The sequence below is a fragment of the Osmerus eperlanus genome, chromosome 25 (assembly GCF_963692335.1).
Source record: "Osmerus eperlanus chromosome 25, fOsmEpe2.1, whole genome shotgun sequence".
NCBI classification, from domain to species: domain Eukaryota; kingdom Metazoa; phylum Chordata; class Actinopteri; order Osmeriformes; family Osmeridae; genus Osmerus; species Osmerus eperlanus.
The window spans coordinates 6481607-6494217 of NC_085042.1; the positions used below are offsets into that span (position 1 = coordinate 6481607).

Consider the following 12611-nt stretch of genomic DNA (forward strand, 5'->3'; position numbering starts at 1 on the left):
TTGTCTTCAGACAGTTTTCCCTGATTTCTGGTGCGCTTTAAGGGGTTGATTTATTTTGAGAGAGAGAGGTGGGAGGGGGTCAGGGAAACCCTCTCAAGCACGCTCGGTACAATAGCCAGGAGAGGAAAGTCTCTCCATCCTAGAAATGCTCAGGCTCTGGGGCTCTGGGTGATTTACGCATTAGTCCGTGACCCTCTTGACCTTTCCCATGGCCTTACTACCTGCTTTGTGACCCCTATCTCCTTCTGTGTTTGTGTTTTTGTAGCTGGATTCAGAGGTGACTGCGGGGACTGAGATTTGATGAAGCACAGTGTACATGTGATGGGAGTTGTGACTTTGTTATTCCGCCTAACCCTTCACGAAGACACACGGTCACTCTTACTCAAACACACACATCACACACTCTCCATCAAACACATACTCTATATCTCTCAAATATACATACACAAATTCAGAGTCACATAAAACACTAGGTGGTAAAAACCATCAAGGATGATGGCTTGAGGTGGCTCCCAGTGTTTTTATTGTCCCCTAATCTGTGTATCTGACCTTGGACATCTACTGCAATGCAGATTTTATTGAACTGTCTACTGTGACATCTTATCTGATGGGGAGTGGATGTGTGTAAACATTTGTGTCTGTGTCTTTGACCCTGCTCCACCCATCCTGGCTGTCAGATTAGGCAAATCCGACAATTTATCCCAGCCCTGCAAACCCATCTCCGTGTGACCTTAGCCGGGTATACGTCTACCTGGACAAGCCAAAGTGTGATCACACGCACGCACACAGTCACAGCATGACCTTAGGAGAAATACACGAGGCCTGGTTTCTGTTCTATGTTTGTGAGGGGCCACCGAAGAAGCTTTCATGCCCTCGAGAAACATCCTCCCCCACCTCAGTCCTGTCAGATCAGAAAGGACATGCCATCGTACGCATACAGCCGCCCAGTAAAGAGCTTTGGAGTGCATCAATGCTGAGCCAAGATATCTGTCCTAATGGCTTCTCCCCTTTGAAAAGGCATTGTATTTATCATCATTTCAAATCGTTGTTGGATTCAACTGTTCCTGATCCCGAAGCCTAAACATTGACAGATGTCAAAGCCCGTAAGCCTTCTACCTGTAACAAACAACACAATATTGACATGTGGGAGAACGCTATGGTGTTCCTGGAAGAGCTGGGGTCCTAGGGGATTATACATGAATCTAAGGACCTTTTTGACTGACAGTAGGAGATCTTGATCACTGTCTTTCGCAGCTGAGAGCCAAGATGGCGGCCAGAACATGGCTGTGTGTGCGTGTGTGTGTGCGTGTGTGTGTTGACAGATGGAGCAGGTCAACTGCCAGCTCTCAGGGGAAGGGAGTGAAGAGTGCACATCAGACAAGATCAGTCCATCTAAGACTGAAGACATGACAAACACACACTGCAGCCAATGATGCACAATATACGTCAGAATCTGTGTGTGTGTGTGTGTGTGTGTTTGTGTGTGTGTGTGTGAGGACCACCTGGCAAATCAAAGCACATGGGAACTGGAGTTGCTGAAAAGAGGAACTGGCTGAAAGCCCATATAGCCTATGTTTTACTGTGGAGGCAAAAAGCCTACTTTGAGTTTCTACAAAAGAACTATATGAAAAACAATGGCATGTCCTAACTAAAATGGTTCTGCATTTAATCAATTCTGACCATTTTAGCATTGCATTTCATACCTTCTATATAGCGTCACACAGAAACGGACACAATATCAAATTGATATTCACCTCTTCTCCAGCACAACAAAGCATCCAATCTGCTCGGTTTATTCCCTGCAGACCATGTGCTTGATAATGGTTATCTGTAGCTCTTCTGTTACCTGTTCTTTCCTGCTGAGTCACTGCCATCCTCTCTCTCAATAAGGCCTTTAGCCGCTGATCATGAACTCAAAACACAGTCGAAATGCTGGCTCAGGTGAACAGCTTGATGTGTGATGAATGTGTATACTGAAACGAAATGTATTGTCAAACATATACACAAGTCTATCAGTGAGGGATTTTCCAGGTTGTCGGTGTAAATTAGTTTGAAGCGCTTGACGATGGCGTTCATTAGGACATACAGTATCTGAGCCTCAACACTTCAGAGCTGAATCCTGCAGACAGAACAGGAGGGGTTAGGGGAAGCTTAGCTCTGTGGTGGACCAGGGACTTCATGTGGGAGACTTTCCCTATTGCTTGCTTGTTTTCGTTTTCTCTTTCTCTCTACCCCGCCCTCTCTCTGCCTTTTTCGCTTTCTTGACTTGCCGAGCATTACTGATCACCTTACGCCCTCTAGTGGATGATGTAGGACATGCAAAACATCCGTTGGACTTGCCGTCTCCCCTGTGGAAATCCATTTACAATGTCAGGAATGATTTACAGTAACAAATGTCTGAGTCTGAACTGCTTCTAAATTGAATGATCAGAGATGAGAATACTTATGGAGACTCACAACTCACTTCCCTTGACAATAGTTTGTCCTATTATTGTGTAATCAGCAAAGGCTATCTATACAGTAATTTCATTGTTAAATGTTGTGAAATGAGTGTTACTATTTGAATATGATACCTTGTCTTACCTAATTTGATGAACTGATCGTTTGGTCAAGTCACCCAGTTTCAACTAGCCACAAAACCAACAAACACCACATTTGATACAACTATTTGTCTGGATGCAAATGCAAATGCTCGTTTTGTAGCGTTGATTGAACCTAGAAAACCTGCAGTCACCTGACGCTCTCCCGGGCGCGTGGGTGTTGTATCCTTTGCAGGGGCGTGGTCGCCGTCCCAGAGCGCATTCAGGACCAAGGCCAGCGGCAGACTGTCTCCACGCGGTAACCTTCCCCGGCCGGTGTGGTCCTCACAGCTACATGTGCCAACCAACGAAAGTACCAGTAGACTAGGAGGCAGTATAATGATGCTGTACAATACATTTGGTGGAGTTAAATTGGCATAAACATGATCTGGTTTGGAAACAGGTACCAAACATTTAGTTTTGCATTTAGATTTAGATTATGAGGCTGTAAATGAGGCAAGTCACACGTCGACCAGTGCGTCTCATCCCGTATTCCGATAATGCGGTGTCTGGGCGTGAGGGCTCTGCAGTATCATCTCACCAGGCACGCTCGCTGGCGCACACATCTACATACATCGATCTCGTGCCATTCTGCTGGGACAGCAAAGAAAAACTGCAATGACAGTGTTTAGTCCGCTAACATTACATGGCATAAAAAGTGCATCCTATGAAATATTATCCATAAATTACACCCATTCCTGTTTTATAGAGTATATGTCATAGTTTCGTTAAAGTTGATCAAATATAAACCTTTGCATATAGGCTACTTAAAGGTTAAAATATGCGCATTAAGAAATGTAAGGTTACATTTTAACTCGTAGCTATACTTGTGGTTTAATCACATGCTATACATGTGTTGCTTATTTATCATTTGATGAATTCAATATTTCCTAATGTAATGCCCTGCCAAGTTATCCTAATATCTTAGGCCTATTAAGATATGCATGTGTGCATGGATAGGATTTCGTTTAATGTAAAGGTGTCAGAATTACAAGGCAAAAGAGGAGTTGCATGAGTGAGCGCGCGCTCCCCAGAGTATATCTTGTTTTGCACGAGCTTGCAGGTTTCCCCTTCCCTACCACCCCTGCGTCAAATGATGCTCGAGGTCCTGCGCTATAAAGGCACCTGTCTTAGCCTTTACTTGCATCTCACTTTCTCTTTCGCTCTTCCTCTCTCACACTCTCTCCCACTTCCACACATACACACTCTCCCACGGGGCGGCGAGAACGGACTCCACAAGTACCGATCAGCATTCCAGGACTCCACCTTCAGCATGAGTTATTCCAGTGACATGTATTCCGGCAGCTCTTATCGGAAGATCTTTGGGGATGCTCCCCGGGCCTCTGGCCGCATGTCTGTGGGCAGCAGCCCCTCTCGTCTCTCCACGGGATTCCGTGCCAGCCCTCACCGCAACTATGCCACCTCATCCTCCAGCTACAGGAAGGTGGGAGCCGGGCGCACCTTCTCCTCCATGCCCGACTCCATGGACCTGACACAGTCCACGGCCGTTACCAACGAGATGAAAATCATCCGCACCAACGAGAAAGAGCAGATGCAAGGCTTGAACGACCGCTTCGTCTCCTTCATTGAGAAGGTGCACAACCTCGAGCAGCAGAACAAAGTGCTCGAGGCTGAAGTTACCTTGCTGCGTCAGCGCCACAACGAGCCCTCTCGTCTCCATGACCTGTACGAGCAAGAGATCCGTGAGCTGCGGGCGCGCGTGGAAGAACTGACCCACGAGAAGAGCCAGATGCACCTGGACTGCGTGCAAATGAACGAGACCCTGGAACGCATGAGGGAGAAGCTCGATGACGACACTAAGCTCCGCGAGGAAGCCGAGAACACCCTGAAGAACTACCGCAAGGACGTGGACGATGCCACGATGTCAAGGCTGGAACTGGAGAAGAAAGTTGAATCCCTCTTAGATGAGATTGCCTTCCTCAGAAAAGTTCACGACGAGGAGTTGCACGAGATGCAGACGTCCCTGCAGGCTTCCCAGGTACAGACACTCACGCACGCATCCAATATAAAACCCACACATCAACTGCAAATACAATTGAGGTGTTAACTCAAATGGAAACTATTGCATGTTTATTGAGAGTTCAGATAGTTGCATCCTGTGTACTATAAGCCTACATACTGTATATATGTCAATATTTATGAAACAAGACTAAACAATATGACAATTGGTGAAGTTCATAAAAATGATTTATTTATATCAGTCTGTATACCAGAATCGGGCAAACTAAAATATTCAGCACATGCGCTGTCCAGGGAAAATAAGTGAGTGCGCACTGCGATTAGTGACAGTTCTCGAAAATTTACGACACTGCAGTTCCGCTGCATGAAACAGCACCGTGTCGTGGTCTTGCCAAATAAACTGCAGTGTCCCGAGCAAGTAGTTTCTATGGAAACAAACTCTGACCAAGAAAGATGTTGGAGAACTAGTGTTCTGTGACTGCAAAGAAAATGTCGACTTTAAATGCCGAATCCTTTACCTGTGCATACGGTATTTGTGAAAGAGAGAATGCAAGAGAGATAAAGAAAGACAGTAAGACAGAGGTCGATTGGGAAAAGAGAGCGAGAGGGTGGAAAAGAGTGAAAGAGAGAGTGGGGAAGTGAGAGAGAGATAGATGAGAGAGATTGGGTGATTGCGGGGTGTCCAAACTCTCCCCAGACTATGCGGCGAAACAGTAGCGCAGAATCTAGGTGTGGTCCTATTAGGATGCGGTAGATGCGGGTCAACTCTGCATTCAGGCACACTGACCTTGTAGCAATAACCATTTTAGCACTCAAGTCTGTTCACACATCATATCAACTTCACTATAAACTTTGTTTCATTATTTTATTTATCATTTTAAATCAGCATTTAAAACATTATAGTTCTGAAATTTGAAAGGAGACCCAGTGGGACCCAAGCATCAGTCTTCTTGTTAAGAAACAAAACTATTTAGGAGTAAAAATGAACTTTTATAAACTTCTGTTTATACTTAGCATATATGGAATGCTATATGGAAAGAAATAATGGAACTTATTAATAATCAGTTAGCCTTAACAACTTAACATAACAATAACCTTTTCTATTATAACAACTGTCACTTGTGTAGTTTCACTTCAACAACACTTGTAGCAATTTTCAACGAATCAATCTTTTTACTCCTTTTAATTGGAGAGGTTCTTACAGAGTGATGATACAAATTCTCCCGGGACTCTTTTGGCCAGTAAGGTGTATAACTGCCATGTAAGCGATGGACAGGCAGCATAGCTTACTCTTGCACACAGAAGCCAGAGTCAGCAGTGAATTGATGAGCTCTCAGCATTCTACCTGACTGGCTACATAACATCCACTCAAGCACAGAGCCCCCCCTTTACTGCAGACTGGATATATTGCAGTACAGGTAATAGCAGACCTATACTGTGTATACTGTACAGCTGATCTATTATTACTAAAACACACACATTTTGTTTCATTTTTTAGGAAAAAAAGTTTTGGAACTCCACAGGTCACGACAATTGGACTAATGTCAAACATCGTTATTGTTGACCAAATCATGCAAATGATTAACCCTTCACAACAGAATGATCCTGTATTCCCCGCTCCTGTTTGTGTCTGGTAGCAGGTATCTGTTGAGATGGACATGGGCAAACCAGACCTGGCTGTGGCCCTGAAGGACATCCGGGCCCAGTACGAGGTCCTGTCCGCCAAGAACATGAACCAGGCTGAGGAGTGGTACCACTCCAAGTTCGCCAGCGTGAGCGAGGCCGCCGCACGCAACACGGACAACTTGAAGCAGGCCAAGGATGATCTGAGCGAGTACCGCAGGCAGGTGCAGGCCCGCACGCTGGAGATCGAGGCCCTCAGGGGCCACAACGAGGCCCTGGAGAGGCAGATGGCCGATATGGAGGATCGCCACAGCAACGAGATGGGAGAGATGCAGGTAGAGGGGAGGACTGGGTGGAGAGGTGGGGGGTGGAGAGGTGTGGGGTGGAGAGGTGAGGGTGGGGGTGGAGGATTAGCTTCCGGTAGGGTGGAGAACTGGGTGGTAGGATTGAGGCATGGTTGGTGCAACAAGTGCACGTCAAAGATTTCCATAGACTTTGTGTGGGTGGACATGTTTTCTGAGATGTTAATAATAAAGTGCTCTTTTAGTAACCATGTATTTCTCTGTGTGTGTGCAGGAGACCATCCAGCAGCTGGAGTCTGCCCTGCGTAGCACCAAGGGTGAGATGTCCCGTCACCTGCGTGAGTATCAGGACCTGCTGAATGTGAAGATGGCCCTGGACATTGAGATAGCAGCTTACAGGTCAGTCTCCACCAGCTCAGAGTCAGACGACTCCGTAAGCATAGAACTGACCAATGTCTAACGGTTTAGACAGCAAAACCACTTTCCCTGTGGGAGTACACTATCACAGAGCCCTTTGGAAAGTTTGGTGTGCTAGTGTGTTTGACATCCATGAGAAACGTCTCTGGCACTAAAACATTGACCACTGTTTAATGATTTGCCACTGTATGTCTTTAAATAATATGCTTTTCTTAGTTTTACCATGTTATTTAGTCAGCAGTTTACAGTGGTAACCATGGTCATCCTTTGTCTCACTCTTTCCCGTCTCTCACTCTCCCATCTCTCTCTCCCGTCCCTCTCTCTCTCTCTCTCTCTCTCTCTCTCTCTCTCCCTTCTCGAATCTCATCTTTCTTTCTCCCTGTCTCTCTCTCTCTCTCTCTCAAACTCCCTCTGCACCCACACAGGAAGCTCCTGGAAGGTGAGGAGTGCCGTCTGACCTCCGTGAGCGGGGCCATCCAGCACTCTGGCTACTCTGGCTACTCCTACTCCTCCAGCCGCTCCTACGCCCTGGGGTCCTCCCTGCCCTACAGGAAGAGCGGAGCCAAGCCCGAGCAGGAGGAGGACGAGGAGGAGGAGGAGAAGGAGGAAGAGGAGAACGAGGAGGAGGGAGAGGGAGAGGGAGAGGATGGAAACGACCAGGAGGAGGGCGAGGGAGATGAGGAGGAGGAAGAGGAGGAGGAGGAAGAGCAGAAGGAGAAAGAGAAGGAGAAGGATACTAAGAAGTCTGGCGATGCCGGCAAGGGCACCAAGAGCTAAACAGCTGAATGTACCTTTCGCTCCATCACAGTCCATGCATTCACTCGTTCATATGGTTCCATCCCCTTCTCTGTCACCTCATCTCTTCACCTTGTTACCAGGAAATGCACACATTACAAGGCACACACACATAGAAACATTCGTACACAGGCACGCACACACACACACAAGCTCACCCGGTCAGTCACACACTCCAGATCCCTCCCAGATGTACTTTCTCCTCTGTTGCCTCGGGATGGTTTCTCATCGTGGGGTTCACCCGTTAGATGAAGTTCACCACAGACCTGAGAGAAGGTGTCCCCAGGCAGCTTGCCAGCCTGCAGGGCAATGCCTCAAGGCTGGGTGATCTCATGGTGAGATGGAAGCACCCAGAAAGAACCTGTCTTAATGTGCCATTAGCAATACAACATGTAGGCCTATGAGGTTAAGAGCAATTGCAAGCGTAAAAGGAATAACTCCAGTGCAAGATCTGCTAGCACAGATTTCTACGCTATGCACCGGTCTGGAGCACACCAACTCTACCGGTCCAACGTTCACGGTGCTATTAGATTTTTACTTAAAAAGTTGGGAAAGTTCTGTATCAGAGGTTGAAGTGTAGCATGCGCTCTTTGACCAACTCATGGATGTTAGCATGTGACAGGAACAGTGACTTATTGCCCGGCTGCAGATCAAATGACACGTATCTCCCTGAGGAATGGCGATTGCTTCACTCATTTTTCTCTCTTTCATTCCCTCACACGTTCTGTCCATTCGTCCACTTTCTTTTCCATTTCGTCTCATCCTCAGTCGACGTTTAGCCTTCATCCTCCCCCTCTCTCTGTCTCTGCGAATGTCATAGCACGGCAAAAAAAAAGAAAAAAAAGAAAACAATTTTAATTTCGAATATATATATATATATTAAAAGTTAAACCTTTTTTGGGGAAAGGCCTGTGGTGGCAGAGTACAAGTGCATTGTGCAGAGGCTGTATGGAGTGCACCTTGGCGAATGGCATATGTAGAGTTTAAAGATGCTGCTATTTATTACATTGTACAATTCTTGTTCAGAGTATGAATATCTCCTCTTGATTGATTGATTTTTCACTAACATTTATCACCTCTGGTTTACAATTCCCTCCAAGTGTAGCTTAGTCCCTTTCCCTCTGTCTAGATTAGAGTGAGTGGAGTTGGTTCTGGTACCCAGTGCTCTGGTCGTGTTGTCTGGAGATGGTGCAGTGGGTGTTTGGTCTGCCGGCCTGCCCTGAGTGGGCTCTGTGGCAGACAGGGGAGAGGCTGCAAGGAGGGTGGGGGGGGGGGGGGGGGGAGGAGGAGACGGCACCTGGGTGTGACAGAGACAGCCCTCCACACTGACAGCACCTGGCAGCCAGCCGAAGCCAACGCCACTGGGGTCACGGTCACATGGTGCACCGGCGCCGCGAATAAGGGCTATTATCACCCCCTGCCCCCGCCCCTGCCCCCTGCCCCCTGCCCCCTGCCCCTGCCCCTCCCCGCGCCCCCCCCCCCCCCACCCCCACCCCCAAGCCCACTGCTCGTGTTCTGCAGTCTGAGATGAAAGGCAGTGGAACGCCCCCCTTCTCCACCCTTAGTCTGGGATGGTGTAGTGGGGGGGGGGGGGGGGGGGCTCATGACACTGCACTGCTACAGAGATATTGTTGTGTGTGAAAGGAGGGAAGTGACATGGAGAGACGCTGGTATTGCACTGTGATATGATGCTGCAATATTGTCAAGTTAACAAATGTACGGAGAGAATACAAGACATTTTTCCTAAGCATTTGGCCAATGAACTTTAGGATCCTGTAGTAAAATGTCTTGTCTTTTCACACGCTTTGTAAACTTACAATACAGTCAGGTAGATGGCATGTTGAGTGACATCAGAGACTTGTAGAACACTGTGGATGATTATATGCCCTATTTAGAATCTACTTGGTCCTTTATTTTATCTGAGAAATAAATCAATCAACGGGTAATGACTGCATGGCCTGATTCGGGGTGCTTGAAAACTGGGGATAGGATAGATATGCTTGTTGAGTGTTGAAAAAAATTGCCTTAATCATGTTCAAAAACTATAAAAAAGTTCTCACTTGCATTTCACATTTTTCCGAGGTGGTTCTGGAGTGCTGACACCTTACAGACCTGCTATACTACTGTGACTGTATGCCGCTCTCATGCAGTGATATTCCTCCCAAAGCCAAATAAAGCCATTTATTAACCAAACACTCACAATGGTTTCCTGTGTCCTCAATTGTTTTTTTGCAAAGTAAAAAGGACATCCTGAACACAAAATGGAATACAACATTCGATATTTCTACATTTCAAGTGAAGGAATCATGTACATTTTTTACTTCCTTTTCTGCTGTTTCAACACTATGCCTTTAGCCTATAAATAACCACCATTACTCCACATGACTGTCCTGTGGATAGGTTTACATCTTACAATTAGTAAACATGACAGAGGGAGGGGAAATGGCTCACAGGGGGGTAATCAATCTGTTGGCCTTGAACCCATCCCATTCTGCCATTAGCTAGCCTTCCAAAACATAATTCAGCATTGTGACAAATCACACTCTAAAGGCATCAGACTGACGTAGGTGTTTGTGTGGGCTGCTTGGACTACTGTAATCATCACACAAACAAGAAAGAACATTTCTCTCAGGAAACCAAATCAAAATCATTGTCATTCGGATGTAAAGTCCACAGGCTGAGACCTGCAGACCTGGCGAAGGCCGTTGTTCAGAAGCGGCCGCGGTGGGTCTCCTGACGCGACGCTCAGCTTTTCAACTCTGCCCCCTCTGCTGTCAGATGAGGGATGAGCACGCCCGAGATGGATGACGGTTGCCAAGTAGCCCACCACTGCAGCTGTCAACAGCCAGGACTTCATCACCACCCCGTCTGGACCAAAGAGAATCAGCACAGTGACCAAAAGCCTCCCTCAGCACTCACAGGCAACCAATAGATACCCACACAACTAGAAAAGCCCGGAAAGACACATTCTTGGCTCGGGTTCTGGATGAAAGGCTCAAGTGAGCAGAGGAAGGCAACCCAGTTGTGATTTATACTGTCCCTGCCTTCCATTTATCAAACACAAAATACAGAGGGATGAAATACATGTACTGTATGTGGGTGTGTGCGTGCGTGGGTGTGGACACGTGCGTGTGTGTGCTTGCGTAAGCATGAAAGTGTGTTTGTGTCTGAGTGTTGCCATGACCCATCTGTATGCGAGACACGGCATGAATGATGCCCTGTCCTCCATCAGTGACATGGAGAGAGTTATGTGTTGGCTGAGCTGGAGGTGTGCACAGTTCAGGGTCCAGGGACTGAACCCTGCCGAGGCACAGCAACCCAGAGCAGAGGACGTCTGTGAGTGGACAGATTTATTGAAAGTACAGAAATGTGATCCATCCAGCAGCCGTAAGACTTGGTTGCAGCCCTGTCCTTGATTTGTCGGGTGATTGGTGGGACGATCTTCCCTCAACAGATTTGTTGTTCTGGGGATGCATACATAATTAAACTGCTCTCATTCTCACTTGCCTCCCTGGACCGGCCTGAGAAGAAGGTAATCAATATTAACCTCAGCCAACAGCCCTCACCTCCTTATCCCTTCTAATGACAAATAAACCAGAAACTTGAACTCGACATGATATGAAATCACCTATCAGAACTGATAAAATTACCATCTAGTTTCCAAAAACTGATCTTTACCAAGTCCTTGCCTCTCTCTGTCTCTGTCTCTGTCTCCGTCTCCGTCTCCGTCTCCGTCTCCGTCTCCGTCTCCGTCTCCGTCTCCGTCTCTGTCTCTCTCTCTCTCTCTCTCTCTATCTCTCTCTCTCTCTCTCTCTCTCTCTCTCTCTCTCTCTCTCTCTCTCCTCCACTGCTAAATATAGCCTCCTGCATTGCAGATGTCCCAGAGCCCTGCAGTTGTGGAGCAGCTCCAACGGCCCACATTTCCACGAGTCTGACACAGTACCTACACGGCAGGGCCAACATGCGCATTCCTCCGTAGCATGACTGAGCAAAGTTGAGGACACGGTGATGCAGCCTGACTAAAGCACATCCATGCAGCTCAGTCACGCTCCGCAGGGTGTCAAACACCCCAGTCATTCTCTGATCGGAAAATACGTTATAGCACATTCCGTCATATTACAAAATATAATATAAAATGTGTAGCACTGAAATACAAATGCCTCATACGATCTTCTCGAGAAGCAGTAAGGTTATAGACCTATTTTTTTTATGTTTGTGGCAATGTGAAAGATGGAAGGGCCTGACTTCTTAAAAGTGGTCGTCATTGATTAATCCAGTAGGAATGTGAATCTAGATGTGGGGCTCCTGTGGAGAAGGATTGATGAAGGCCAGGCTGCTGCACACACTACATGGGTTGATTAATCTGTCTGTGTGCCTTGGGGGTCGTTCGTGACTTATGAATCACTGGGAACCATCAGTAGATGCCGATATGGCCAAATTACTCTCTGAGGATTTATACAGAAATCAAAGGACACATTTAATAAAAATAAAACACATTGTTACAAAACATCAGAATATCTGGTGTATAGTAAGATTCCCGAGGTTTGAATTAGATTGGCTTGAAACTTTTGTTATAAAGTGGGCAGGCATAATCCATATAGGACTTTGCTAAAGCAGTTGTTATTTTGTCTGCAACCGTTTCCTCTCACGCCAACTCAGAGGGAGGCTATTAAGTATTTATACTGCTCCCCCTGTCACGCCACAGGGCTGAACCGCATCGCCTCAACACACACGCACACGCACACACACTCACTCACACTCGCACGTCAGGCTTCTGAATATTTGCAGCCCTTTGCTGCCACACTGTGTTAAAGAAAATAATTACAATTCCATTGCAGAGTCACAAAATAATTCTAATACAGCAGTGGCCAATAGGGAATTTTTAACCATAGAGACTATTTCATTGGTACTGACA

General features: G+C 46.7%; 1 protein-coding gene across 2 annotated transcripts; it reads left to right on the forward strand.

Annotated features, from left to right (window-relative positions):
- The first annotated feature begins 3736 nt into the window (after positions 1–3736).
- neff1 (neuronal intermediate filament family member 1) lies at positions 3737–9889 on the forward strand. Of its 2 annotated transcripts, none has more exons than XM_062451980.1 (4): positions 3737–4578; positions 6197–6517; positions 6759–6883; positions 7327–9889. In XM_062451980.1, the coding sequence occupies exons 1-4, from the start codon at positions 3853–3855 to the stop codon at positions 7676–7678; spliced, it is 1524 nt and encodes a 507-aa protein (XP_062307964.1). In that variant the 5' UTR covers positions 3737–3852; the 3' UTR covers positions 7679–9889. The 2 variants fall into 2 exon arrangements, with proteins under 2 accessions (XP_062307964.1, XP_062307965.1); XM_062451981.1 differs by having other exon boundaries at positions 6200–6517.
- Positions 9890–12611: the final 2722 nt, after the last annotated feature.